This window comes from Gasterosteus aculeatus, chromosome 20 (assembly GCF_964276395.1).
Source record: "Gasterosteus aculeatus chromosome 20, fGasAcu3.hap1.1, whole genome shotgun sequence".
Taxonomy (NCBI): domain Eukaryota; kingdom Metazoa; phylum Chordata; class Actinopteri; order Perciformes; family Gasterosteidae; genus Gasterosteus; species Gasterosteus aculeatus.
The window spans coordinates 9,925,556-9,953,548 of NC_135707.1; the positions used below are offsets into that span (position 1 = coordinate 9,925,556).

Genomic DNA, 27,993 nt, shown 5'->3' on the forward strand with positions numbered 1-27,993 from the left:
TATGCTATAAGAGGAGAAGATAGATTCTTATGACACAAATCTGTGATATTGAGCTGAATAGAGGAATAAACTCAAATTTGACCTGATGTCGTATCTCGTTGTCTGAGGAAAAATGGGAACAAAAGAAGCTCTGCTTAACCTGTTAATATGAAGGTCAACGTTCTCCTCTCACAGGATATATCACATTATCATTGCTGAACTCTTGCCAAATGAAACTTGACTGATCAAAAACTTCACTCTGGAACCACTTAAAACATTTTTTGTTAAACAAACAGGCGTGATTAACAAAATGTGAAACGCATAAAAAGTGAGAAATTATTTATTGTAACGTAAAAAAATGACCAAACCCAAAACGTTTTCTGCAGGACCCGGACAGCAAAGATGGTATAGTGTCCATGTCACAATTCAACGTGTCTGCACGTATGCAGCATCTGCATCTCACTTGTGTGTATTTCTATTTTGGGCTTCATGATGTTGTCCAGTGCACCTCTATAATTTCCTCAATCCCCCCCCACCCCCCCTGTCTGTGCCCCTCTTGCCCTTAGGCCTACATTCTCTTGGACTGCGGTGACGACAATATTTGTATCCCCGACCTCCAGCTCTCTGCCACCATGTAAGATTGACACGGCCCCTCTGACCTCCACCGTTAAACACTCAACACCGACAGACGCACACAGCAAAACTAAAGACAGTTTGTCTGTTATTCCTCACACAATGAGAAAGGTTTAGATTCCATTTACCTGTGTGTGTGTGTGTGTGTGTGTGAATTTGTCTTTATAGTGTTTCCAGCTGCACGATATCTCCATGGCAGTGTTATACAAACATCCTGTCACCCTCTACTGACTGACGTGCACACACACACACTGACACACACACACACACACACACTATTGTTGGGTTCAGGGCTATTGCATTCCAAGCTGTAGAGCCGACTGCACATGAAACAAGAAAGTTGATTTTGGATATTCTTTTATGTAACTGGATTAAAGTGCTTCGTTTTCTGTGTCCTCTACGTGACAGAAAAACTGTATTTTCTCTCTTTCTTGATGTTCTTTTTTGTTTTCTTCATTAACCAAACACAGGGACCGCTCCGAGATGGTTATTGGAGACGACAACCTGGTAATGTTGACCATCACTGCGGTGAACCGAGGAGAGGGAGCCTACGAGACGGAACTCTACACGCTGATACCGACGGAGGCCGACTACATTGGAGTGGAGCGCAGGGTGGAGGTAATTAAACAAACGCTCAAACACACACACGCGTGTCTGAAGTTGTTTGTTTTTGTTAGTTAGGGGGGCAGTAGGAAATATATTAAAATAGACGATAGCATTGAGGCAGCATCGGTTATCGCACAACATATGAACAGCGATTTGAAGCAGTATGACATCACTTCCTGTTGTGTCTTGGTGGTTTGTGTTTGAGACATTAAGGCAAGGCCGGCTATGCTTTACTGGCAGCGGCCCCAAAAGCCCCTTTTATGATTTACAAGCTGCATCAGTGACCACGGAAATGGATAGGGTCAATGGCTGTGTGCGTGGGTGTGTGTGGGTGCGTTTGCACGTGTGTGTGTGTGTGTGTGTGTGTGTGTGCGCTAATGAGTGTGTAATAGGGCTGTTTGATTGATGAGGTTGTTACTGTCAGAGCATTCATCACCCTTCCTCTCCTGCTTCCCCCCGTCCCATTACTCCTCTTTTTCCCTCCCTTCTGTTATACGTTTCTTCATTGTTCTTTTCATTTGTCGTGTCCTTCACTTTTGACTCAATCGTCACACCCGCCGCGCTTCTCCTCTCTCCTTGCTTCTTGTTGCTCTCTAGTCCTTATCGCAGCTGAACTGCGAGTACAAGCTGGTCAACGAGTCCAGAATGGTGGTGTGTGACCTCGGGAACCCGATGGTGGCTGGAACGGAGGTGAGTTTTTACACACAAAAAAAGCATTACAGCATCGATTTCAATGCTCAGGTGCTGCGACTGTTACGCCTCAGGTTTAATTCAAACTGATTGATGGTCTCACGTGATTACTGAACACCTTGACCTCATTCCACACACTTTGACTCCCTTGACTGTGCTTCACACTCAATGTGTCTACGCGAGTGTGTTGCCCTGCGTGCGCGTGTGTCTGCAGTGTTTTTGATAATAATCCATTTAGCTCTCGGGTGGATGACATATGCAGGAAGTCAAGGCTTTGTAAAATAAAGAACCTTCCTTTTCCTACATGAAATTCTAGCACACCGGGTTGCGCATGTGTGCCACTAAGCTTGTCACATGTGGTTCAGTGTGTGTGTGTGTGATCCAGTACGTGTATTACTGTGAATGTGGGATTTTTATTAAGGCCGTCAAGGCCGTCACAGAGGTGCGTTTGACCTCTGGAGGCGACACGCGGGATACTAGATGCTAGGATCAGCATACTTCCACCTCCTCCACCAACAAGTTTCACCCTTGTTTGAGGAGCGCACAACAAGGCATGTGAGCGTGTGTGTCAGCGTGTGTGTGTCTAAGTGTTTGAGTGCGCTCTCCAGCCGGCCAGATGTTTCCCATATTTAACTCTCCCCTTGCCCAAGGAATCCATGACCTTTTGCAGAACATACCTCCGTACGCCCCCCTTACAGACTGTAGTTGCATCGTTCTCATCCTTGAACCTCATTCGAGCTACACGCCTGGTAGAAAGCTGGTTGGGGCTTGAGAATTTCTGCATGCTCAGCTGTGTGTTTTTGTTTTTTTTGTTTTCTTTTATCTTTAATTCGTTCTGATGCCATCAAGCAGAATTCAGCATGTTCCAAACACATTATTATATGATGGACACATGTCAATCTTAGTATTAGCTTTGTCAAGTGAAAATGAGAACATTTTATTAAGTGTAATCGGAGTTGGAGACAACTTTCCAGGCATTAAGATCTTACCTTTTGTAGGCTCCTTAAACTATGCTGCACCATAAACAAATCCTCTCAGTATTTAATGCAACTGAAGCCGTGTATTCAGTCGTGTTGTAGAATAGATACAATCTGCCCACATTGCAAGACCACATTGCATCGTTGGGTGTTTTAATATAAATTTTTCTCCACCTTGAAATCGTTCCATCCATTGTAACCAACATAAATTCAAACAACATACTTTAAAAAGTCACATTTGACGTGCTGGAGTGTGATGCTTAAAGAGACATCTTAAGAGCGTAAATTGACCTCTTCAGACTGATGTTGGATTATTTTCCTCCTCGAGTACCGAGCTTTATGGGCTTTATGGTCTTTTCTCTGAATGACTCATACTCACTTGGTGTCTGTTTAGAATCCCCCCCCCCCCCCCCCCCCCCCCGGACAGGCCTGCCTCCTGCAGTGTTAGTGCGAGTCTGCAAGCCGTCATTCCCATCTCTGCACCATGTGTTTGATCTGTTGTTAAGTACAGCTCACACACACGCGTGCACATGCGTGTCCTCACTGTCACACGGCAACAAGCACGTACACCCGCGCTTTCGTTTTACAGTGGGTGATGAACTTGGGCCTCCACGTGTTTCGAGTTAGCCTCTGGGATATGATTTAAACTCCACAGAGACAAGAAACTTAAAGGTACCTTTTATGTGTGTAGTCTGGATTTTCTCAGATTTTAGAATTGTTCATTTATTATTGTTTACAGATGTTCGTGCATACCTACAGACACACACACACACAACACAGACCCAATGTAACAACAAAAGGCTTTAGTTAACATGGATTTGACCGTTTATTACCGGTCACTTTTAGTGGTCTCTGATGTACAGATTTGATGTTGTGCACCTTATTCCTGTCTTTCTTTCCTCAGTCATTCCTCCTCAACTCAGCTGCTCTTTCTCCTGTCACGTGTTTTCATGCTCTCTCTCTTTTCCTGTTTTCTCCACACTCTCGCCCAGCTGTCCGTCGGTTTGAGATTTTCCGTCCAAAGGCTAGAAGACGCGGGACCGAAGATGACCTTTGGGCTACAGATCCACAGGTGACACGCATACCCCCCCCCCCTCACCCCTCCACTCCCCCCAAACATCACACCCACACAAAGAGCCATGTGTCTTTCTTCTGAGTCTTGTAAATGAGCCCCGGGTCTGTCCTGATCTCGTCGACTGTGGTTTGGATGAAACTGACCGCAGAGGTTGAGGAAAACCGACGGCCCAGAGGGGCTTCGGGGAGAAGACGAGCTCCGCACAACATGTCCACTGTCTGCTCCCTGGACTGGATTTTGAGACATCACATGAGTAGACGCAGGCGGTTAGATGTGAGGCGCAGCCCACTACCAGGGAAATTCTTCTTGGACTCAACATAAAAATACGGCTTTGTTGTGAGCTTTCGCTTGCTTCATGTGAGACGGGTGCAACTGTGTGTGGAACGTGGGGCGCAGTCAGCGTGACGGGTGTTTTGTTTTAGATTTTCATTAAAACTTCAATCTCTCCACAGCTCCAACAAAGATAACTCCAAAAGCAACCCGGTCAGTTTGAATCTGTCCGTCATCGCCAGAGCGCAGCTTGACTTACGCGGGTGAGCCGAGCATCTTCGCACGTGAAACATAGTGACGACCTCCGTCGTTGCCTCTTGTTGTGTCTGACACACTTCATCGGGTTTCGGTCTAAACCTTTTGGTGTCTGAAAAATATTACTGCCACTTTTCTAATGTTTGGTATTTGCAGAGCATTGTTTGTATACAGATGGAGAACACCACGAGGACATATTTGTAGGAATAAATGCAAACTAATCATGCGCACATGGGACGCTGGTGAGCCTTTGATATGTTCACGGATGTCACACGCACACTGATACACGCATGAATCCACACATCAAAGCTCTGAGTCTCCCGTGGCTTTGTTTGGGTGTGGTCAGCTGCACATACAAACAGTGGAGGAGACGCAGGGACGTACAAGTTCCTGTGTTTATGTTGTGAAAGTGTCCCGCCTCAGCTCTGTCTATTTTGTCCAAATTTGTGTTTTCAATACTGAATTTGAAAATTAACCAAATTATTATATTTGGGTGATTCATTATTCATAGGGTGGGACTTTTTGTTAAACTAGCTCAATTGCTGCCCTTTTAAATGACAATTATTACTTTGAAATTTGGGGGATTAGATGGCTTTAAAACCTCTGAATGATGTCAGAAAATGTGGCAGAATCACCTTTGCAGCAGTCACATTGTTTGTTGACGGTAACATACAATTTTGTTAATTAAATTATGTGCTTTAATATTGAAGTTACAGTTAGTGATTTTTCTTTTATATCCGGCCCCATTGGGTACAGAAAAAGAGAATGTCAAGGGCAAAAATGTGAAATACCACATTAATATAGTCCAATACAACAGCACATCTAACTATGACCTCAATTATAGACCTACACTGGCTGTTAATGGACAAGTTCAGAAGTCCATATTATACTCACTACAGTAGGTTGAATAGTAATCGGTCTCTGCAGTCATTCCCCTTCCACAAAGTAGTCATGACCCATCCAAGTGCAAACCCACTGCAACAGGAAGTATGTGCGTACATGCATCTGTCACTGATCTGTTTCTCCTCTCTTCAGGGTGTCTCATCCCTCTCAAGTGGTGCTGCCTTTCCCACGCTGGGAACCCAAAGAGAAGCCTGTCAAAGAGGACGACGTGGGACCGCAAGTAACGCACATCTACGAGGTAAATGCACAGCCGCACAGCTCACGCGAAGACAAAGGTGGGACATAATTCAGAGATGACAAGATGAAGACGTAGAAGACCGGGTTGTTTTGTTTTTGTTTTGTTAGCAGCAAAGTGGAGACGTTTAGATAAAAAGAGCAGTAAAGTAGGTGTAGGAAGCAGTAATTAGACTACAGCAGGAGGGGGCTCTGTAATGTGAACACACACACGTAAAACCAGTAGCTCTATAAAGAATCGGGCTCTGGCTGATCAAAGGTCTCTGGAGTAAACGCACTTAAGAAGGGGGTTAAAACAGAGAAGGGGGGTGGGGCGGGGAGGGGGAGGGGGGGGGGGGGGGAGGAGGGAGCAAGCCAAGGACGAGGAAGGGAAGTAAGGAAGATTTTTCGTTGACTAGACACAGTGTAAAGAGCAATCATCACTGAGGGCAGAAAAACAAGGTCAAACCGAGGTTCAGACAAATAGATGGAAGGAGGGAGGATGGCAGACAGACCGGCGACGGTCGGGAGTGTGCATGTGTGTGCATCTGTTCAGCATACATGTGATTTCTTTTTGTTTTAAAGGGGCGGCTGCTCCATTGAATCGAAGTGCAGCCGTGTCTGGCCTGTCCTGCAGCTGATAATGATTTTCATTTGTGGTACTTTTCCCAGTTGGCAGCTGCTTATAGTTAGAGAGGACAGGAGTTTTTTCTTTCTCCTGCAGAATTGCTGCCCTCCAGCACCGGGATCGTGTCCTGTTTGCATGACTCGCTTCAGTGTTAATGACTCTGTGTGTGTGTGTTGTGTGTTTTTTGCTAGAGGACGTGTGTGTGTGTTGCAAGAGAGAGAGAGAGGGGGATAAAGTATGCAGGCCGGCGTAAAACAAAAGGATTTTTCAATTGATGCTTCATTTAAAATCTTAATTCATTCATCCTGATTCTGATGTGGAATGATGGGCTAGATGATCCCCATGGACTGAAGGCCGCATTAACATTATCTTCACTAAAACACAGGTGGCCCGTGTCATCATTCCAGAGTTATGATAACTTAACCTAATTATAGACTCAGTCTCCTAATAATGAGAAGAGCACACAATTCTGACGTGTGTTTTTTTTTCTGTCTCTCTCCAGCTCCATAACTTTGGTCCCAGCAGTATTCAGGAGGCTGAGCTCCAGGTCGGCTGGCCTTCCCGTTTCCGTGACGAGAACCTGCTGTATGCAATGGAGATCAGAACTGACGGACCGATTAGCTGCCGTACAGAAACCAGCCTCAACCCACTTGGCCTTCAGGTAAAACCCCAACATCATGAACGTTATACGCGCTAATGCACATTTTTTGAAAACTATTTTTAATACCTAATTATGGAGATATGGAAATGTTGCCTGCAGTCGAAATAGATATATGTCTTATTTTTTAAAAGAACTTTCTTGCATTGTATCCAACTATCGGTGCCAATGTAATTTCAAACTTTAATTTGTGATATTGCTAGAGGCTCATTCATTTCTCCCAAATGGACTCTATACTTGTTTATCTAAATTGTAATTGTATCCATCCAAGTTTTAATGCTTTCCATGGACTTTGCCAGTTGGCTGAAAGCAATAGGGGATGAAGTATTATGCTTGTTAGCAGAATTTGATATGAAATTGTTTACAATATCTATGATATCATTCGTAGAGTCATTTGTAGTGAAAAATGCAGTAATTTTACAAAGTATATAATTATGTCAGAAATTGTAGCACTTCAAGCTTTTAATATGAAAAGAAAATAAGCCGTATTCACAGTGGGATTAAAAGTCAAATGTCTTCGGTAATTTCTCATTTCCCATCATCCACAATCACTGTCCTATTTAGACTTCTATCCAATGTTAGTATAGTGTTAAAAAAAAGTAATGAAAGCATTAGTTAAGTTTGTAATCTTCAGTTTTTTTACGGTATGTATGGTAAATCATAAAAAGTCATCATATGTCCAAAAAGACACAACATATGAAAAGTCCTTGTATAGTATAGAAATAGTTCATAATACTAAGTCATTATATAAAGTCATATGCCACAAGGAAGTCAAAGTATGGTCTAAAAGCATCATATTATGATATTTAATCAAATGAAATCATCAGATAATTAGTCAGATAAGTCAGAAAAATATCCTATTATAGCGTATCATAAGAGTATAGTACATTTCATTTTTATATTATTACGGATATTGTCAATACCACCACATTGCAAGATTGCTACCCATCTTCCCAAATTAGTGGAGGAAGAACCAACAGTCGTTGTTGTGTCCAACACATCTGGTTGGACTTATACAAATAAATATGTTTGCTTCCACATGCTGCTGACCCGAGTCCCTGTGGAGAAACAATTAAAATATCTAGATATTACACACACGTTGTCTGTGCGCTGTGACTCATGTGCCATCTTCTGTTGTTGTTAACTTGACTGTATGAGCTGCAACCAGGGAAAACATCTCCTCAGACCTTCTTTTAACAAAACAACTTTCAATCGCACGTCATGCATGTTTCCACAGCTGGTTCTTTTTTGGGATGTTATTTCTTCCTTTTAAACCATCTTTAAATTCCTATTTTTCACTCGTTCTTTGTCCTCAGGTACCCCATCCCCTTCTCATCAGCTGTCTGCCAACATCAGAGACATGTTTGTTAGCTTATGGATGTCCTTCAAAAGGCCCAAAACAACATGCTGTAGAAGGTTTACTGAAAGGAATAGTAATGGCAGCAATTAAGCATTTATTTTCCTTTTTTTTCTTTGCTTCATCATGTCCCATTTTCAGGTAAAGGTAATCAATGTTGACACGTATCTCATTTTATTCCTCAGATCTCCTCTCTTCAGGACACACCTGAATTATTGGGATTTTTGAGGAACGCCAGCGCTCCGCCACATCGCCACAAGCGCTCCACCTCTGCCGCTGACAGTAATAGCGGTAAAACCTTGGTGAGCCTCGCATACATGAACATTCTCTCGAGAAACAGAACCAAATGATCGTTTGTGGTACGCAAAGGTTTAATGGTTCTTCCTTTTCCCCACTTTCTCTTCTTTTTCTCTCCTCAGAATTGTACCAACATCTCTTGTCTGTACATCGTGTGTAACGTTGGCCGGTTGGATGGCGGTCAGAGTGCCGTGGTGAAGATCCGCTCCAGACTCTGGGCGCACACTTTCCTGCAGGTCATCATCCGTCTTTACCTTTCACCTTGAATATTTGTGCTTTACCTTTAAAACAGCAGTTGGAAAAGACCGTATTTTTCTTTTTCACTTTTGTACAGCTGGTGGAGGAGGTTCAAATTAGCGACGTATTACAGCCAAGTTCCAACTAAACACCATAAAGAGACTTACAAAGCAACGGGCAAAGTGCACCTTCAAATGATAACGTTGTCCTTCTCTTGCAGCGGCGCAACGACCCCTACATCCTCAACTCTACTGTGTTCTTCACAGTCCAATCTCTGCCCTACCGCATCCGACCCTCCGCCCTGCCTCAACACACCACCTCGGTAAGACGGAGGCACGGAAAAGAAGTGTTTGAGTTTGAGGACAGCGTGGATGCGTCAGCAGCACTAACCAACTGTCCCTACGTGTGTCCCGCAGATGGGGACGCTGGTGTTGTGGGGTACTCCCGACGTGTCGTTCGCCGTTCCCCTCTGGGTCATCATCCTGGCCATACTGCTGGGGTTGCTGGTGCTGGCCATGTTGACGTTAGCTATGTGGAAGGTACACAGACACACACATCACCCGGCATCCCTTGCGGTAGTTTGTTTATGCGATATGACACTAATGGGCTGATGCGACTCCCTTCAGTGTGGTTTCTTTGACCGGGCGCGGCCACCGGCTGACGATGACGTCGCCGACCATGAGAAGCTGACGTCCGAGGAAACAGGGGACGCGTAGGAAGGTGTTGTACAGCTTCTGGATTGGAGAACGGTGTTGGAGAGGGACATGTGCCTTCTGAGTAACTTAAATCAGATCTGAGATCTGCATTAGTCAGACTCTACATTCCTTTGCTGGAGGTCTTCTACCTCTACGGTAATGAAACTACCAGACGGAGGACTTCAGCGCCGCACAGACTGGGAGCAAAGAACGAGGTTCAAACCAGCCTACGTGGGACTAAAAAACACTTCACGGGACACACACACACACACACACACACACACACACACACATGTAGACTGTTGATCCATTCTGATGAAGCACCAAAATTTAAGATTTTTAAACATTTTAAACATTTTTGTGTATCTGTGTGAGTGGAGCACAAACATACTTGAGATCTATGCACAAGTGGTTTTGAGAGTGCGTGTGTGTGTGTGTGTGTGTGTGTGTGTGCGTGTGACTGCGCGTGTGTGTGTGTGTGTGCGTGTGACTGCGCGTGTGCGCTTGTGAGTGTGTGTGTGTGTGTGTGCACGCATGTCCTGTTCAAATGTTTGTCTATTAGGTGCCTCTCGTTTTAGGTTTTCATTGAGTAACGAAATCATTTCCCCCTGTGATTTAACTGGGCTGTGTAGCAATGTTTTACACACACACATACAAAAACACACATGCTTAAACACAAAGGCCCAAAGTTGATATCTATATTTATGAATGTATGTGCAATATTTCAGCGATGCGTGATACTGAAGCTTGTTTACACTGGCATTATTTTATTAGAGCTAAATGTTTCCATTAAATTTATTGGTATTTTAGATATTAGCATCTAAGTAAGTACAACAAAAGTGATAGCCCCACTAAAGTAGTTTTGAAAAGTCAATGGTTAAATAACTTATTAGAATTAGTTCAGAATTTGAATTTGGAGATAACAAACGATTTCTTAACAGCCGAAGGCCTGCCCTGTTACTATAAGGTCTGCTAGTGTCTGTTATTTGGGATTTACTAACTGTAAAGATAAACATTCTGTATGAAAATGCACTGCAGACGGTCTGAGAATTTATACATCACTGCACGTACCTTATGGAATTCAACCGTGTCTTTAATGTTGTCATCTAAAATCAATGTATTGTGCACGAGCAGGCCTTTACAAAGCAGTCAGGTCATCAAAAGTGTCCTCAATTAACTTGTCATTTTAAAGTCATATTTGTTTTTTTATATTATGAAGGACGTTTTATCAGATTAAAGTGTTGTTTGAATTTTTATTGTCATTCTTTGCTCTTTATAAGGAAACTGAACTGTCTTGTTGTCCACCATTACGTTAGAGAGTGAGCACAGAAACATTAGGACAAACACTATTAAAAAAACATACTGTATGTTTTCTAAGTTGAATGTGCTCTATCAAACATGCTTTAAACATGATGTTAATGCTATCAAGATACAAATGGATACAATAGTATCTAAAGCTACCACTTCCAAAGCTCTGGTTTGAGCGTCATGTCTAAAAATAGTCTGAAGGCTGATTGCTCCACTTTGAAGGAAGCACTCTCGCTCCCTCTGGTGGTTTAGTGTGGAAATGAACCTGTGTGGCTTGTTTCTATGCTTTGGTTAACCCGTTTACTTCACTAAAGTAACTTTAACTTTAATTCATTCTTTAGGACTTTTCTTGGACATATTAGGCAATGACCTTGCAGACATTGCAGCATGTCGTCCGTTATTGAAAAATGCTGTGAAAAAAGTTGTATTACAGTACGTTCCGTACTACAAAACTACTTTTTTCATAATACACACTTTCTTTGAAAAAAAAGTCATACTTTCATATGACGTACGTGAAACTTTTTTTTATTTCTTATACTTTTTAAATTATTGAAATATATGGATAAACATTTTCCCTGTCCTATAACATATATTTTTATTACTTTTTCAACTATATAATGTTTTGACATATTATGCTTATAATATGACTTACTTTCTATAGTATTCTTTTTGGTTATACTAGTACTTTTTAAAATAAAAGAATACTATGACTTGCCTTTAACATAGCATGCTGGGTCTTACTATACATTTTACATACATTTCTTTTTTGAATACACTATACTATAATTTTTTTTCTCTGCACAAGAGATCCATTAAATTGAGATTAAACTAATTTCAGCCACATTGCATTGAAATGCCAGATGAAAAAGAGAGACATTCAAATCACCTTTAACATACATTTCGAATGAGCTTTAGTGATTATTAAGTATCAATCTGAAACAACATTATTTCAAACATTTTTTGTCTACAATTTATCTGTAACCCAACCAACTGTGTTTTAACTAATGGAGACTGAAGTTCTACCACAAATAGATGAAATGCATCCTTGCCCGTAACGTAGGAGTTGACATTAAATCCACCGCGGTTCATAAGAGCAGATAGAGGGAAAATAACATTTAGGATTCTGAGAACTGTTTATTTAACAACATGTAAGACACTGACTTGAATGAATTGATAAACATTTTCTGACCCCTTTAGGAATAAAACATCATCAAGCGATCATTGAAATTCCTTTTTCTTCCGTCTAAGAAAAATCCCTAAAATTTCACCTTTGTTGCATTTATTTTGTCACGCAAAAACATGTCCGAGTCACCGATGCGTTGTCCACACGCAGACACACGCAGCCTGTGCTCTCCGTCTCCTGGCCGGAGCCCGTCCTGCACTGACACTAGATCAGTTCTGGTTTGAACCCGTTTCAGGTTTCAGGCGGTCAGGGTACGATGCATGTTGCCTTTCGAAGGGCGAGGTAGCCAGTGACAACGTCTGTGGGGAGGAGGCGAATGTAGGAGAACTCCTCAGAGGATGTGAAGCGTAGCTTTGTCTGAGGGTCGGTGTAGTTTGCCTGAGGAACGACGACAGAGAGGCTTCAGCGTGAGCTTTACCCAACACTTATTTATTGTACAATAAGGGATTTCAGCAAAGTGATCACTCACAGGGAGTCCAGAGATGTCGGAGTATTTCTTCGTTGGCTTCAAGGAGGGAGGGGCGTCAATGCTGTAGTCTGTGAACACAGCAACGTTTTAAGAGATTGTAAAATGTGCTTTGCTTTGGTTTTATAATATATAAATGCAGCCTATTGCTTTGAGAGAAAAAGTGTACGGCCTGTACGGGGTAACAATAAGAAAACGATAACTCACAGTTGGGATCATTGAGCTGCCAGGGTAACGTCCGCTCCAGAGCCAGGATCTGTTTGAGGTTCTTCCAGGTTCGGTTCTTTTTACCTGCCGCCGCGCCACCGATCCCAGAATGCTGCCCAGATTAAGAGAGGAGGGAAAAGGATGAAGACATTGAGGGAACAGCCAATGAAGCAGATCGACTTAGAAACCCAACCGGCCACTCACCATGAACGCGGGGTCTTTGAAGGGGGGGGGCTTTGCGGTGGACTCGGTGATGCCAGTGGGGCCGCAGTCAGCTGCTGCCACCGGCTTCACCTCAGGCACCGACTCCACCACCGCTGCGATCTGATGAAACACAAACACAACGTCACACAAACAGCCACCACTTCTCACTTTGAAGGTTTTAAGCTGCACGGTGTGCACGCGGTAGTTCATTCATGCCTTTAGGTATTCCCCAACAACGTTATTCACATCTATCTACATCAATTGGCCGACATTGCAGCTCGATGGACGTCACCACACACCCGTCCGTTACCTGAGCGGTCGGTGCAGCAGTCAGCGGGCACTTCTTCTTCTTGCTGCTGCTGCTGCAGCTTCCGGTCACCTGCGCAGCGGCAGAGACGGCCGGACCGTTGGGACGTTTCTTCCCCCGGACAGCGGCGCAGCCGGCGGCCGGCGGCGGAGCCCGGACGCCGGCCGCGGGGTTGGGAGATGCCATTTGATGTGAGCGAAAGGTTTGTAACGTAAGAAAGTGAATGCGGGTCGCTCTGTCGATGCTCACCGCTAGCCGCCCAACGTCGGCATTGTAAACATCGCCATAACCGGATATGGAATTATTTCACTTCCGGTAAATCTGAATCTTTAAAAAAGGGCCAAATATAATTATTTACTGTTTTATTAATTTTAAAATGTTTCCCTTCTAAAATGGAACAAGTACGCTTTATTGTATGTAGTTAAAATAAATAAAAGCCAAACAAAAGTTATTTTAAAATTTGAAAACGTACCTACACTACAGAGACCTGCAGTTTCACCAAAGACACCTGATGATCCGGAAAGTTGTGAGAAATGAACAGTGAGATATGTTGAGCAAAAACTAAGTATAGTATAATATAGTATAGTATAGTGTATAATGGGTGAATTCAAGAAAGGTGAACTTTTTTTGTATGTCATATTCACAGGAATTGTTTAAGTCTTTAATAAGATTTGTGATTTACAAAGACATTATTATTTGGAAATGGTGTCAGTTGGGAACAAAACAAAATGTTTAAAAAACACGTGCCAGGCTAATGGGAGAGGAAGTGAACACAAAGACAAACTACTATGACACAGTACCTCTAGTTTGCAGTACTGAACGATATTAGAAATTATTTTGGCCGTGTTAAGCCTGAGCAGTCAAACACAAAGAGAAGCGAACAGGCTGGTTTAGCAACTGACCTCACTGTAAAGGGTCAAAGCCTTTTGATGAACTCAGTTTTCAGTGACCTGACTTATTTAGCTGATAATCCCTAGATGCAAGCACAAAGTATAATCTGACCATACCCCGATAGTACATGAAGGTTTATCACAAGCACACAGCTGACAAACCACATAATCAAATACAAAATTCATTCACAACGTGCCTTTATTGTCTTAACCATTTTCACAAAAAAAGAGACATAATGCAGTTATTCTTTAGACTTTTATTTCTTTGAATATATTTGATCAAATGTAAAATATTTGAAGTAAAGATTAAACAGTTTCTGACTAGCAAACCTCAACACCATCAAAATAAGGGAACATTATTGATACTTACGACATACTGAACGTATTACACACTGCATCTTGGCTGAGATTTATTGAACAAACAGACCGATTTACAAAGTCATTTCTTTAAAAGTCTTTTACTCCCCTAATTTCCTGTTTTTTTAGCTGGTGCGAAAGAAATGATCTTAGGTGACGCTATATTCAGTATTTCTTTCAAATAAATGACATAATTATTAAATTAAACTTCACTTCAAAAGGTCTGTACATCGGATCCATTGTTTATCCTCTGGGCGGCCTGCAAGGTCATACCAACATTTTAATGGAAGACTTTGGCTATTTACAAATCACTGAGGTGCTGTACTGATGGAGTACAGTTTCTCTCAGACATGCTGTACATTACTTCTGTGTATTAGTTATAATAACCCCCACCCCACATAACAAAGTGCAATTCCATAGATCCCCCAAAGTGGTGTTTATACACCATATTCAACATTATGTAAAAAGGCTTTTACAAACTGTAAGTGGCCCAGCTCCAGCATATTTATGAGCAAACAATTTTGAGGGTGTGCAGGGTCTTTAAGAAAAATTTCACCATTTTGGGAAATGTGTTTATTTGCTTTCTTACTGAAGAGTAACCTCAAATTCAGCAAGAATACAATGTGTATTTCTAACAATTACCTTTACGCATAAATTCTAGATTTCAAAGATTTATCTGTTAGGATGTCGTTTGAGGTCTTTAAATTTGAATTTAAAAAAAATGTTTTAAAAAACAAATAAAAAATGCATGCCAGGTTATTGAGGAAGGAAATTACTACAAAGCCTCTAATTTGTAACAGTGAAGAATATAAGAGATCGTTTTGGTGAAGAACAGTCACTGGGCAGTGTCAAGCCTGAGCAGTCAAACACAAACAGAAGGGAACAGTCTGGTTACTGGGTTTACAATAAAACCTAATGGCTCTTATTATGAATTGCAGTTCGCATACTACATGTTACGGTGTGAAAGTTAAATTCTATTCTGAGGAGGCCAAATGTTTGTAAATGTTTCCAAAGAACTGCACATTCATAAACATTAGATCAATACCTGAACTGATTGAAACAATAGCAGGACCACCTAATACTGTTGAGTTAATGGAATGATCTAAGAAGGAGGCGCTGTGGCACAAACAGTACAGAGGCAACATAAGGGTTAGAATATCTATGCACACACACAAACACACACACACACTCTCGCTCTAGAATACGATTTACTGTACATGATCAATTCTCACTGGCTCCACAACTCTCTTTCATCAAAAATAAAGTTGAGATAGTTTGGCCGATGTGTGTTTACATTCCCTGCTCTGGTATATAATGTTTTCTCTCAATGATAAACCTGTGGGACGGATGAAAAACAGTCAGTTTATTATTTTCGTCTAAAAGCCGAGGAACAGGCGCACAAACCCTCACTCGAGCTGGATGCTTGATCAAAGTGCTGCTGCTCAGGACACACGCACACTGACTGTGGACAAACACAATCTGTCCCAGACCAACACACACAAGTACGCACACACACACACACACACACACACACACACACACACACACACACACACACACACACACACACACACACACACACACACACACACACACACACACACACACACACACACACACACACACACACACACACACACTTACGGATGCACACTGTTCCTGAGTATGAACTGTAGGATATTCAGGTATGGATTTAAGAAAAGCATGCAATCATTGCAGAAAATAGATTTCTATGGTTAAACTCTTATCAACATGCGATGCTGTGAACTAGGTATATGAATTGGGTAAGATGACAGAAAGGGGAGATATCATTTTTTCCCTCAATAAGTAAATGTCGTCCCATATTTACTTACTCTCAGCTCAATGTTTTGATTTAATGTCCTGCACCTCCCTTAATGTTCGCTCACCGGGGTGGATTTGAGGTGCAGAAGGAGCAAGAGGTAGAAAGTGAAAGGCTCTTTAATGAATTCAAACCAAATCTAGAAAGGAGCTGTAGACCAGGATGGACAATTTATCAACTCAAGGGTCAGAGATTTCCCTGAGGAACCGGTTGAGACCAAAGCAGAGCAGCAAGAAGGGTGAACTGGACTAACATTCATCAGACGGACTGAAAGATGACATTAAATGAAAGCTGATCTGTGTGGCTGCGGTTTAACTGCTCAATTGTTTGGTAAGTTCGCCATATCAAATCTAGATGGTATAATATGTCAGTGGTGCGTCTAGTTTGTTTGTGCAGATTTGAAATGCTGCAAAATAGTAGGGTTAAAATAGATATTAACAAGTAACACAGGCTGTCTTCGAAAGGAATTGTAGACTTCTGAACTATGAAGGTACAGAGAGGGTGAGAGACAAATGAACCCACGAGCAACTGCGGTCTCCCACACTTTGCAAAGCAATGCTATCAAATGATTGATTGAGGACTAATTCAGTGACTTACATTCAGGCCTTTTCGCAGGTTGTATTGACAACTAAGCTAACAGCTACAGCCACTTACACACACCTCAATTCTGTGCTCCATCTGAAACACACACACACACACAGATAGAGAAAACGGCCTCAAGACACCTGCAGCGCACACATCTGCAATAGCATGGAAATGAAAAGACTATAATTAAATAAAACTTCATGAGAAACACAAGGCAGCAAAGATCACAGGCATGGTGGTTGAGCATTGTCATTGAAACACGGTCTCTCTGGATGGGTTGCTGACTTTAGCGGCCCATAAACATCACTGCAAAGCAAATACTAATAATCAAAATGTGCATACCCACTTTGTGCACGCTGACATCGGGGTCTGTGCTTGTTTACGGGATGAGAGGAATGGTCGACTGCCACGTGACAAATGAGAATCAGCTCACGATGTGTGACTCGCGAGTCAAAAGTCCCTTCGGTGTCTTGACTTCCATTCATGCTCAACATTCACGCTGCATTCAGTTTTGCTTCAAGCAATGATTGCACTGACCTCGTGTTTGATACCACTTTTGAAGGTGCTCTACCGTACTTCATTGTCGGTATCGGACTTGTGTGAAAGGAAAGTAAACATGTAAATACTGTCCAAACTCAGCCTATATTACAGTAGTCTGGAAAGAGAGGGACTAAACACAAAGCAAACCACAGGTAATCAAAATTCCGTGAAGTTCTCTCAACAGTCTATTCTTTTATTCAAGCACCTTTCACTCCCTACACTGGAGTGGCCCTCTATGCTGATTTTAACCTCCTGAGTAATGAAGGACGGTTTGGGCAGAGTCAGAGGAGGCTCCTCCTCCGCTCGTTCAGTCTGGTCCCGCTCTGGAGCGGACCAGCGTCTCTTGCGGACGGCGTGTCTCTCTGGATCACCGCATTGTATTTTGGTAAGAGCAGGCATGTCCGTTTTCACCGATTCCTGTCCCACTTCTACAGTCCCAGGGACTGCTAGTATTGGTCCGGCTCCGTAGATCCTCTCTCCCGGGCCCAGAACTACTCCCAATCCTGGTGGTGGCTCTAGTCCGGGTCCTGGTCCAGCAACCTGCTCCCTCTCCAGCCTGTCTGCGCTGGAAGCCTTCATGAGGAGCCCACTCTTTCTGCCTGCAGCATTTGGACTGCCGGCGATTTTGACGGTAGCATCCACAGTGTGACAGGAGTCAGAGAAGTGACCGGTCTTCAGCTTGGTCTCCAAGAACCGGCTGTCTGTCACTGAAGCGGTCCTCATGCCGCGGAGGGTCAGCGACACGCACACATCCCCGACACACAGCTTGGCACAGGACAGCTCAAACAGCTGGGTGGTCCTGTCTGGGCAGCAGGATGACCAGCCCTGGCCAAATACGAAGAAGGGATACTCCCCCAGCACCTCCACACACACCTGGAGAGGAGCACATGCACTGTTAGCTTTTAGCTGGATACAGGCGGAAATATTTGTGGAGGATTTATAAAAAGAAACACATCTGCATAAAGCCCCTATGTGCAAATCGGTTTAAGGATTATGCATCTTAGAAATGGTTCTGTCGAAGGGCTGCAGAGCGTGACCATTCCGGTCACACATGAAACCAGTGTGACTAAACATTTTCACGTAGCAGGATTTAGGGAAACTAAATTTAGCTTTTTTCATCATTAAGTCATTATTGGCACAGCAATTATAACCATAGTTTATCACAGACATCAGTAGCGGCCAATATGTCGATATGTCTATCAAGAGTACCACATTGCTGTCCAGAAATTACAACCATATATTTAAGATTTTTAAATAATGTCACCATTTGACCACAAAGGGGCCAGCCCTAGAGTTGTCTTTTATAAAAAGTCGTTAATAACCAAATCAAACCAGTCCATATTAAAAAAATGTTATATTTGATTATGAATTCCTGTTAAAACGTCTTCTTCATTTACCCCAAAATATCAACAATGTTATCAGCCTTGAGAATCAAGTCGACCTCCACAGCCCTTCACAGACTAGCGCTGCTCAGCTACAGATATGGCACTTGAGGCCGATACTGACTCAAATAGATTATTTACTGCAATTGCCCCTGAAGTTATGACCAAGTTATGACTAGGTGGAGAGATTATATCTCTGCACTGGCCTGGGAACGCCTTGGGATCCCCCAGTCAGAGCTGGTAGATGTGGCCCGGGAAAGGGAAGTTTGGGGTCCCCTGCTGGAGCTGTTGCCCCCGAGACCCGACCCCGGATAAGCGGTTGAAAATGGATGGATGGTTATGACCAATTTGTTGCAGCATTTAAGAGGTTTGCGGATGTGCTGTAATTCCTCCAATGTTGTTCACATTGATGCACCGTTGCCTTGCTGAAAATCTGCTCTTTAAACTTAAGTTCACATTTCTCTATTTTTTATCTGTTAAAGTAATTGCTTTTTGTCTTTCTAAAGCCAAAGTCTGCACAATTAAATGCTATATTTTGGTGCTTGGACACAGGAGGGACCAGTGGTGCTGCTGGGAAACAACCGGCAGGCTGGAACATAATGATTTGAAAATAATGATGATGGAAAAGGACTGTTCTCAATCTCTCAGTTGTGCATCGAAGATAAATGACATGGATTTTTATTTTGCAGCTGAGGGCTTAATTGATGACCCCAGTGAGCACAAATGGAGATCAATTGCGCTCAACACAAGTGGATCCCGTTCTTTTTTTCAATCCCTTCTATTGCAATTATATAGAGTGCAGAATTCAATTGACTCGCGGTTCCTTTTTTATACTATCACTGGCACCAAAGATTCAAGGATGTACCACACAAGAATGAGAAATAACCTACCTGGGCTTTGAGCTCCCCCACAGAAAACTGTATCACCACAGCATTGGGACTCTGTCCACTATCAATACGCTCAACAGTGCTGGAATCGATCTTCAGCTCACTACTAATCTCCGCACTCTGAATGAAGTCCTCCGTCTTCAAGTCCTCCACGCGCTTCAGCTCTCCATCGGCCAGCTGGATGATGGATCCTCGCATGAAGAACGGGGGAAGCGAAACAGGGGACGAGGGCGGGGAGATAGAGTGGGAGGCTTGGACGGAAGCCGGGGTGGGACTGGGCACGGGAGCGGGAGTCGGGGAGGGAGCTGCCACCACCGCGGGGGCCGGGTGTGAGGGCTGGACGGGCACCACCGGCGCCTGGGCCACAGCCGGGGACGGTTGATTTCCATCCAGCCCAAGCGCCTCGCACTTGGACAGGGCGGTCGCCAGATAGGCGTGCGGCATGGCGGTGGATATTTGAGGGGTAGTCGTGGCGTTCGGGGCGCTGACGGTACGACTGACCTCAAATTCTCTGCCGTTGTTGGTGCCGCTGACTGGGATGAGGAGGGACTGGCCGCTGGGGATAACCAGGTGCTGAGGCATGGCGGCGTGGTAACTGACGGCGTGCTGATTCGTACTGGTGATGTAGCCAATGATGGGCGGCTGTGTGGAGGAGTAGAGACTGCTCGGCAGCTCCTCGTGGGGTAGAGAGGTCTGGATGACTGTATGAGGAGCAACAGACTTAACCACATCGGAGGAAGAGAGTGACGTGAAGGAGGACGATCTCGACACCGGTTTCCCCAAACAGATGCCTCCTTTCTCAGTCTGGACAAAGGAGAACTTATTTGAGGCAGTTTCATGTTCGGCTCCGTGGTTGGGGTGGGCCAACAGCACCAAGGAGGTCTGGAGTCCTGAGGGGTTTTGGCCGTAGTCTGCAGGCAGGAGGATATGTCTGGCCTCATAGCTCTGGACCTGCTGATGGCTCAGTTGATGATTTTGTGATTTAGTATGTTTGACCACCTCTGATTCCCCATTCAGCACCGCCTTAACATGCCCCTCTGGTTTCTTACCAATTGAACCATCCGCGTACTGCACCAGAAGCTGGGAGGGGGCGATGGTGAGCGTCTGAGGGAGGACCGCCGCGTGGGGGTGGAGCTGGAGGTGGCCCGTGGGGGAAGTGATGGCGTTTCCGCTTACAGCCAAAGGCGTTCGGTTGTCCAGGTGAATGTACTGGCTCGTGACGTGGGGAGAGCCAGCAAGCGACACAGGAGTCAGTTCTGTAGGAGAGAGGCCTATTTGAAACTGCTGCTCCCCTTTGGCGCCGGGGGAGATGAGGGCCGCGGTGTAGCCGTCCAACTGGGGACGCTGTGCTAAGGTGGAGCTGTTGGGCGCAGAGCCGGCATTGGCGGCGATGATGTGAGAGGAGATGTAGCCGGCATAGGGCCCGGAGCTGATGAACTGAACGTTGGGTCCCAGCTGAGCAAACTGTATAGTCCCGGCCTGCTGGTGAAGGGTCGTGGGGTAAACTGCGGGCGGAGAGGCCAGGGGCATCGCAGACAGAGGAGTGGCCGAGCAGGACACCGAAGTGGAGGGTGTAGAAGAGGGGATGGAGGTGGAGGAGGTGGGACACCTCGGGCTCTCCGCGTCCCTGAATTTGCAGCGTTCACTGGCTACACTTGCGAGCCACGCTAGGTTCTCCGTGTGCGGACTATCGGCAACCAACGCAGCTGGAGGCGTTGCTGCGGCAACGACCACTGGCCTCTGCTCCAGAGCCAGGATCTCGCGCTTCTTAGGCGGCAGACATCCATTGCTTCGCTCCTGGTTGGATTTCATTGTGCCAGTGTGGTGTTACTATTCCCAGTTGGTGATACGAAGTTGTTCTAGGTGTTTCTTTGTTTACCTCCTCCGCTCCACTGGTTAGGTACAACGTTCTGCCTCACGGTGTGGCTCTTGGTGTTCACTGGTAGACGGCTCCAGGTCTCAGACCGGAAAAGCTGGAGTCATTCCGGCTCACAAAATGAGCTACATAGACTTCATGAGGAATCATCTCGGACCGGTCCACCTCCTCCACAATGCCGGCAGGAATCTGATGGGGAGAAAAGCCCAGACAGACAGTCAGGCAACAGAAAATGAAATTGAGTCCAAATCTTATGCTGTTTAGATTTTTAACCCTTTTCAAGCCTGCTTTGTATTTTTTTGCTATATCAATAAACTTGACTTTACTTGAAATTCTATTTAAAACGTGGAAAAGGTAAAAAGTCTTATTGCGCTGCAGAACTGGCTCAGTAAGCTCGTGTCTGTGAACCATCACAAAAGGTTCCCGCAGGTCTGCAAACGCAGGACACAAAAGAAAAGTAACTCTAAGAAATGCTTCACTCATAGAGATGTCACTGCTTCCACGTTTGTGGAGGTGTCGTTTTTTGCTTTGCCACAAGGTGGAACCTTTTCAAATGACTGCATCTGATTTGTGTTGGTCTAATGCACTTAAATCACAACAAGTGCTATTCTGTACAAATGTCTCCGTGCTAAACCTCTGAAGATGCCGCTCAATGTGGAGCAATCTGTCAAAACTCAACCGGCATTTCCATGAGCAACAGCACATACGAGAAAGTACAGTGCAGCGTTGTGGCTTCATTTACATAACATGGAAAAAAGCTCTTTCGTGTTTCAATAAGCAGGAGTTCCCTGAGCTGCGCTGTTTGTGTGTCTCGGGTTTGTGTGTCCATGCGTGTGAGCATTGCGTCGGCTGCTATCTTACTCCAGGCTCTCGGGTGAGAAAGCAGAGTGGACAACAGCTTCAGAGGAGCTTGTGTTTTTTTGTCTTTGTTTTAACAATGTCTTGCGTTGAGCCAATGGGGCTCCAGTAAATATAACATCCACCTCCAGACAGGAACTCTGGGTCAGTGGGCTGATCGGAAAAATGAAGTGGAAACAAAATGTCTTGGATCATGGAACATTGAGCAAGAAGCGTGAATGGGTACCAAAATATTCTAATAATGGCTTTCCGCTTTGCCCAAGTTTGAGGGCTGATCCAAAGTTCAAGGGAACACAAAGTGGAGAGCAAACAATGAACGAGTGGGTCCTGGAGTTTGTTCCGGTGAGAGACGGGCGGACGGGTGAGTTAAATAAGGAACGACAAAGTCTCTTTATTCTGAGCGAGAGATGCAGAGGTGAGAGGAACTCGTGACGTATTAGTGAAAAGGTAACGTCAACGGTATCAATGTTTCACTGCAACGCAGGCCCGACACACCGTCTTGTAGACTCAACTGTAGATTGATGCGCTCGCGTAGCTTAACACGCCCACACAAGACAACACAAACCATGTGTTAATTCAACAGCGGGAGCATGTCGCTCGTCGTCAGCTGGTGCTCTTCGAGGGGAGAGGGGGGGGTGTTTTTAGATCGTTCCTTCCTGCGGGCTCGTCCTGGGGTCAATGGACATGACTCTTGGTTGGTGATTAGCCAGAAGCACCATAGACACAAACTCCCACGTCCACCCCTTCACGCCATTCAGATGTGCCGGGCTATTTGACAGTGCTGAATTGTATTTTTATATTTCAGAGGAGGTTCACCACAGCAGACATGTTACATAAAGACAGAAAACACGGGAGGCGACCTTGGTCGGTTTCTGGTTAGACGCAGCTACCTCTGGCGCTGGCTTTGACAAGGTCAGTGGATCCAAAAGTAACAAAACCCTCTGTGCAATTTGTCTAACCACACGGCCCGGTGGAACCACCAGATGTGACAAAGGGGGGAAAGCGGTGGAACTGGAGAGGATCCGAAAGAGGAGCGGAAGGGGGAGGAGAGGGAGAAAGGCAATGTAAGATGACAGAAAAAGGGACTAAGAGGGAGGTGGAAGGGGGAGGGACAGATTAGGAACGATAAAGAGGGAGAGAGAACGGGGAGAAGACAGAGTGCTGCTTCTCCTGACCCACATTGAGCTGTGCCCGCAGCATCGGAGCGCCGTAGCCCCCGCCACGCCGAGAGATTCCTGATCAGCAACACGGCCGCTGCCACAGCCGGAGCTACGCTGTGCAGCATCGCTCCGTGGCAACCAACCCCACCTCGGCAACACCGTGTCAACACTGTGATGACATCACATCTGAAGCCTGAGTACCTCCTGTGACCACAGCAGCATTGGGAGACAAAGCCAGCGTTATCTCATTTACAGACGGCGCAGAAAACGGAATGCTCTTTAATACTCTTTCCTCATGTGACCTGTACACAGCACTCGCTGCACATAGTGTAACACACACAGTGTAGCAGCCAACAGCCCAACCACTTCTATTATTAGAATACTGACACCAACAAACACAAGGCCGATGTGATACCATGCAGAACCTTTTAAGCTTTTAAGACGTGACTGTCAAACCAGAGTCACAGAGCACAGGAGCGGTGAGACGGTCCCCGGGCCCAGGACGGTCCCCCCGCTGTGGAGGGAGCATCATCACACGGACTCACATCACACGCGGTTGAGCCAGCCTTGCATGTGATCCTCTTTCATACTTAGAAAACAAAAAAAATCTGCACAAACCAGAGGAATAGGCGCACACAGCGGCGTTTGTCTGGCGTCACTGGGCGGTCGGTCAGGAGAGCGGATGACATGTTTTCATTCAGCCTCCTCCTCCTCCTCTGTTGTCTCCAGGTGAGATCCCCTCTTTTTTTTACGCAGCAGTCACCAGCTCCTGCGGTCCCCCACCTTGACTCCTTCCGCCCGTGCCATGAATCTTCTCTCTCGCTATTTACCCATTGCGTTGATCCACACGGTTTCAAAGTAATAACATTACTCTGCAGCAGGATGATGCCGGGAGGCAAAAGAAGATTCATGCAAAAGGCAAACGCATTGGTAGTGTCGATACTACCATAAATGAGTGTTTTACTGGTAGACCAGTAATAGATACAAAGGGAATACTCCAAGTAGCAGATGTCTATATATAGAAAACAAAAACATCATTATTAATCTGAGCGCTGGCTTTAAACAGAGGGGGGAGGTACTGAGGAAAAACCATAAGCATGTGCATGTATGCGTGTTTTGCTGCAAATAAACAGGACGTCTCCTCAACACGCTTGCAAACATGTCTCCGCTTTAACCACGTAGCAGATCAATACAGTGGTCTGCTCTCTGTAATTCCCAAAAGAGCCATTTTCCTGCCCTGCTTGGACAACAGTGGGTGCGATGTGCCTTTAAGAGGCGGACCAGCCGTGTGGCAGACTAAAGCAGACAGAAAGAACAGGCAGCGGTTCAGGCTGTTTGTCTTCACAATGACTCCAGAGTTCTGCATCACTGCCCGACGCGCGCACACACACGCGCACACACACGCACACACACCGATCGAACAGTATACAAGCAGAGCGGGCGTCCCCCCCCCCCCCCCTCCCGTCCCCCCGTCCCTCGGCCACGACCAAACAGGGTCAATGCTGTTAAATCCCACAGCCGTGACTCTGGAGAGACGCTGTGAGCGCGCGGCCCCCGGGGGGGCTTCGGAGTGACAGTCACAGCGCACGAGTGTAGTAGTACGGCAGAACAAAAAAATACTACTGTGCAACAAATCAAGAGGAAAAGACCCCCCCTCTGGTTAGAGTACTAAGAATAGCTCACCAGTTTCTCCACAGCCACTGCTTGCAGAGCATGTCCAAGGATTCTTCCTGAGTGTGCGTGTGTGTCTGTTTGTGTGTTGCAGACGTGTTTCCTAGGAGTCCTCTTCCTGGATCTCTCCTTTGTGCGGCTCTGCCCCCCTCCCCGGAGCCCGAGCTGCTCCAGCTATGCCTCCCTCTCCGCGGTCTCTCTCCGGCTCGCGGGGCCACGCTGCGCCCTCGGCGGGCCGCCGGCGGAGGAAGTTCCCTCCCGCTGCGGAGGCTCACGCGCGCGCGGTGCGAGTCCCGCGTCCAAGGGCCGCTGCTGCTCCAACGCGCGTTATGCAAGGCCACCAGAAGAGCCAGCTCCCTCTCTGCCGGGCTCTGTTTCACTCTCCCTCCCTCCCTCTCTGCTTCTCATCTCCCCCTCCCTCCTCATTCTCTCTCTCTCTCTCGGTACTCCACTGACGGCTCCTCCCCCTCCCTCCTCCTCCCCCCCAGCCAGCCTCATCAGCCGCATCAGGTATTCATTCAAAAAAAACGCACTCCACTTGGCTCAGTGCCCAGTCTACGCTCACACACAGAGGGGAGGAGGGGGGAGAGAGCAACAGACGGAGCGAGGGAGGGAGAGAGAGAGAGAGCGTTTTCTCAGACGGACATACTGCACGTATGTGAATAGCTGTGGGATATTCACACTGGCGTGGAGGTGCAGGGACACAACACATATGCACGCACCCGAGCCGTCAGAGGGATTCCATCGCTCCGCGTGTTAGTGAATCAAAGCTGTTGTGATGTGTTTCCTTCCTTCCTTCCTTCCTTCCTTCCCTTCTGGTTCGTGTCCGTGTGCATTTTCCCCTGCAGAGACAAATCTCTTCCTAATCTGCCCTGCGAGCTGCTCCGACAATTAAGAGTCTCAACCTCCATTCCACATGCAAAGTGACTCAGACCAACCTGCCATCTCCTCCTCGGGTCTCTGCCTCCTCATCTCTCCCCCTAGAGACCCCCCCCCCCCTATCTGCTCTTCAGCAGGTGGCAGGGCCCTCTTTCCCCTGGACTCCAGACCGGAGGGAACACTCAAGCCCAGTGAACAGCATTATGCCAAAAGAGGCTCTTCACTGGGTGTTCTGTGCATCGCCGAAGGGGGGAGTATGTGCGATAGTGACTAAATAGCACCTCCACTGTGACACTGACCCTCAGATCATGACATTACCAAAAGGCACAACGTCGATCATCGTCCGATTCTGCCCTGTCTGTTCGATGGAAATTTTTTGGTCCAGCTATACTTAGTGAAAAACCCTCATAGTGACTGTACTCCCAAACAATGAAGTGTTGATCCACATGAACCTGAACCCCCTCAAACCTCTGCAGTAAAGTACAATTTTGTACGCCTACGTTATCCAACAGGATCAGGCATATTTACTCTTTGTTGACAGTTGTTCAGATATTACTGAATATTGTTGGATGCTTATTATTGTGGTGCCACCTGACGGAGGGTTCTGTTGGCCTGTAGTACTCATTTCCTCTCAGCCCACACGGTGAGGTGGTCCACTCTTCTGCATGCTGCACACTTAATGAGAGCGAGTGCTCCGAGCTAAATACGATCCATGTCCTCTTACAAACATAAAGTACTGAAATCTGATGATCCTGAAGAGCTGTAGTACGATAGAATCAGCAAATCCACATTCGGTGTCATGCACAGGAGTAACTCTCATACTCTTTAACAGCAGCCTTTTAAACAACAGGAAAAGCATCTCACACAGTTCAGACTTTGATTTCCGGGTGAAGCTTTTTTATTTAACCAAAACTGTAAATAGAATAGTGACATTACCTTTGAAACTGCTCAGTGCCCGTCTAACTATCCTGCAAGCGCCATTACCAACTCTGTGTTGTGCATTTTCCCCATCAGCTCCCGATGAGGGACCGAGTCCTCCTCTCAGCAGACATGTCCAGACATGAAACGCTAGTCCTCATGTGCACAGCAAGGCCAAGAATGTGGGATGTGGGACGTGCGTTTGCATCGACGCATGATGCAGACATATTGCAAACTATGCATTTTACAAGCACATTACCCGGGAACATTTGTTCAAGCCAAGGAGCAGAAACCGCCGCACTTATGCAGCATGCATTATGAGTCTGTGAGGATTTATACGTTAAAACGAGTTGGAGGAAAGACTCGTGGCCATGTCGCTTAAATGAAATCATCATCACGCCAACATGACCTCTGGCAATAATTACCTGACAACCATGTGATCTCTCCCACTTTAGCTTACAAACTCGTAATAACATTTGTGAAGGTTGTATTAACCCTTTTGGGTGGTTTTCTTTCTCATTCTGGCTTACTCCGCCATCTGAAAAAGACTCATTTTATTAATGCTTCTTCTTAACATAAAGTTAACTGACTCAGAGTTAATCTTAAACACTACGCCGGGTGTGAAGTTTAGTGACTTGAGAGTGGACCACTGGACTGTACATAGATACCCAAAGCCGCCAATGGGGGAAAAAAACATGCATTAGTAATAAAGACAATGGAAAGCGGGTGAGTGGGCGGTTGGATCGAGAGGGCATCTGGTATCAGACCGGGAGGCGAATAACCTTGGCTCGGTTCTGTCTGAGAGCAGCTCCCGAATGGAGGGAACAACATGCACACTCCGCGCTATGTGGGGAGAATGTGAAAGCCCTTGCTGCCATGGCAACAGGGTAGCTCCACAGTCTCAAGTCCCCATTAACAGAGATGGGTGGCAACGTGGCTGTGGCTCAATAGTGGTGTAGCATGACACGCTGAAAGAGCCTATTGAAAGCCAGTGAATTCTGC

General features: G+C 45.6%; 3 protein-coding genes across 6 annotated transcripts in view; 1 reads left to right on the plus strand and 2 right to left on the minus strand.

Annotated features, from left to right (window-relative positions):
• itga8 (integrin, alpha 8) overlaps window positions 1-10,723 on the plus strand; it is a 31,747-nt gene extending 21,024 nt beyond the window's left edge. Inside the window, exons 19-30 of one of the 2 annotated variants that reach the window (XM_040164902.2) lie at window positions 546-613; window positions 1,083-1,230; window positions 1,816-1,908; window positions 3,878-3,957; window positions 4,413-4,493; window positions 5,521-5,626; window positions 6,732-6,890; window positions 8,430-8,546; window positions 8,664-8,777; window positions 8,999-9,100; window positions 9,195-9,317; window positions 9,405-10,723. In XM_040164902.2, the coding sequence (XP_040020836.2) occupies window positions 546-613; window positions 1,083-1,230; window positions 1,816-1,908; window positions 3,878-3,957; window positions 4,413-4,493; window positions 5,521-5,626; window positions 6,732-6,890; window positions 8,430-8,546; window positions 8,664-8,777; window positions 8,999-9,100; window positions 9,195-9,317; window positions 9,405-9,494 (1,281 nt within the window). In that variant the 3' untranslated portion in view covers window positions 9,495-10,723. The other variant, XM_078095084.1, reaches the window with a different exon arrangement.
• A 1,172-nt stretch (window positions 10,724-11,895) lies between these two features.
• On the minus strand, window positions 11,896-13,468 carry ino80c (INO80 complex subunit C). Of its 2 annotated transcripts, XR_005710232.2 has the most exons (6): window positions 13,152-13,468; window positions 12,842-12,961; window positions 12,638-12,749; window positions 12,434-12,501; window positions 12,094-12,342; window positions 11,896-12,049 (listed from the first exon to the last, which is right to left on the minus strand). XR_005710232.2 is itself a non-coding variant. In XM_040164906.2 (5 exons), the coding sequence occupies exons 1-5, from the start codon at window positions 13,332-13,334 to the stop codon at window positions 12,211-12,213; spliced, it is 615 nt and encodes a 204-aa protein (XP_040020840.2). In that variant the 5' UTR covers window positions 13,335-13,468; the 3' UTR covers window positions 11,896-12,210. The 2 variants fall into 2 exon arrangements, 1 of the variants encoding a protein (XP_040020840.2); XM_040164906.2 differs by having other exon boundaries at window positions 11,896-12,342.
• Window positions 13,469-16,339: 2,871 nt separating this feature from the next.
• LOC120810403 (ataxin-1) lies at window positions 16,340-27,124 on the minus strand. Of its 2 annotated transcripts, none has more exons than XM_040164903.2 (3): window positions 25,207-25,679; window positions 19,633-21,694; window positions 16,340-18,233 (listed from the first exon to the last, which is right to left on the minus strand). In XM_040164903.2, the coding sequence occupies exons 2-3, from the start codon at window positions 21,439-21,441 to the stop codon at window positions 17,538-17,540; spliced, it is 2,505 nt and encodes an 834-aa protein (XP_040020837.2). In that variant the 5' UTR covers window positions 21,442-21,694; window positions 25,207-25,679; the 3' UTR covers window positions 16,340-17,537. The 2 variants fall into 2 exon arrangements, with proteins under 2 accessions (XP_040020837.2, XP_077951211.1); XM_078095085.1 differs by lacking the exon at window positions 25,207-25,679 and adding an exon at window positions 27,010-27,124 and having other exon boundaries at window positions 16,674-18,233.
• Between the last annotated feature and the right edge of the window lie 869 nt (window positions 27,125-27,993).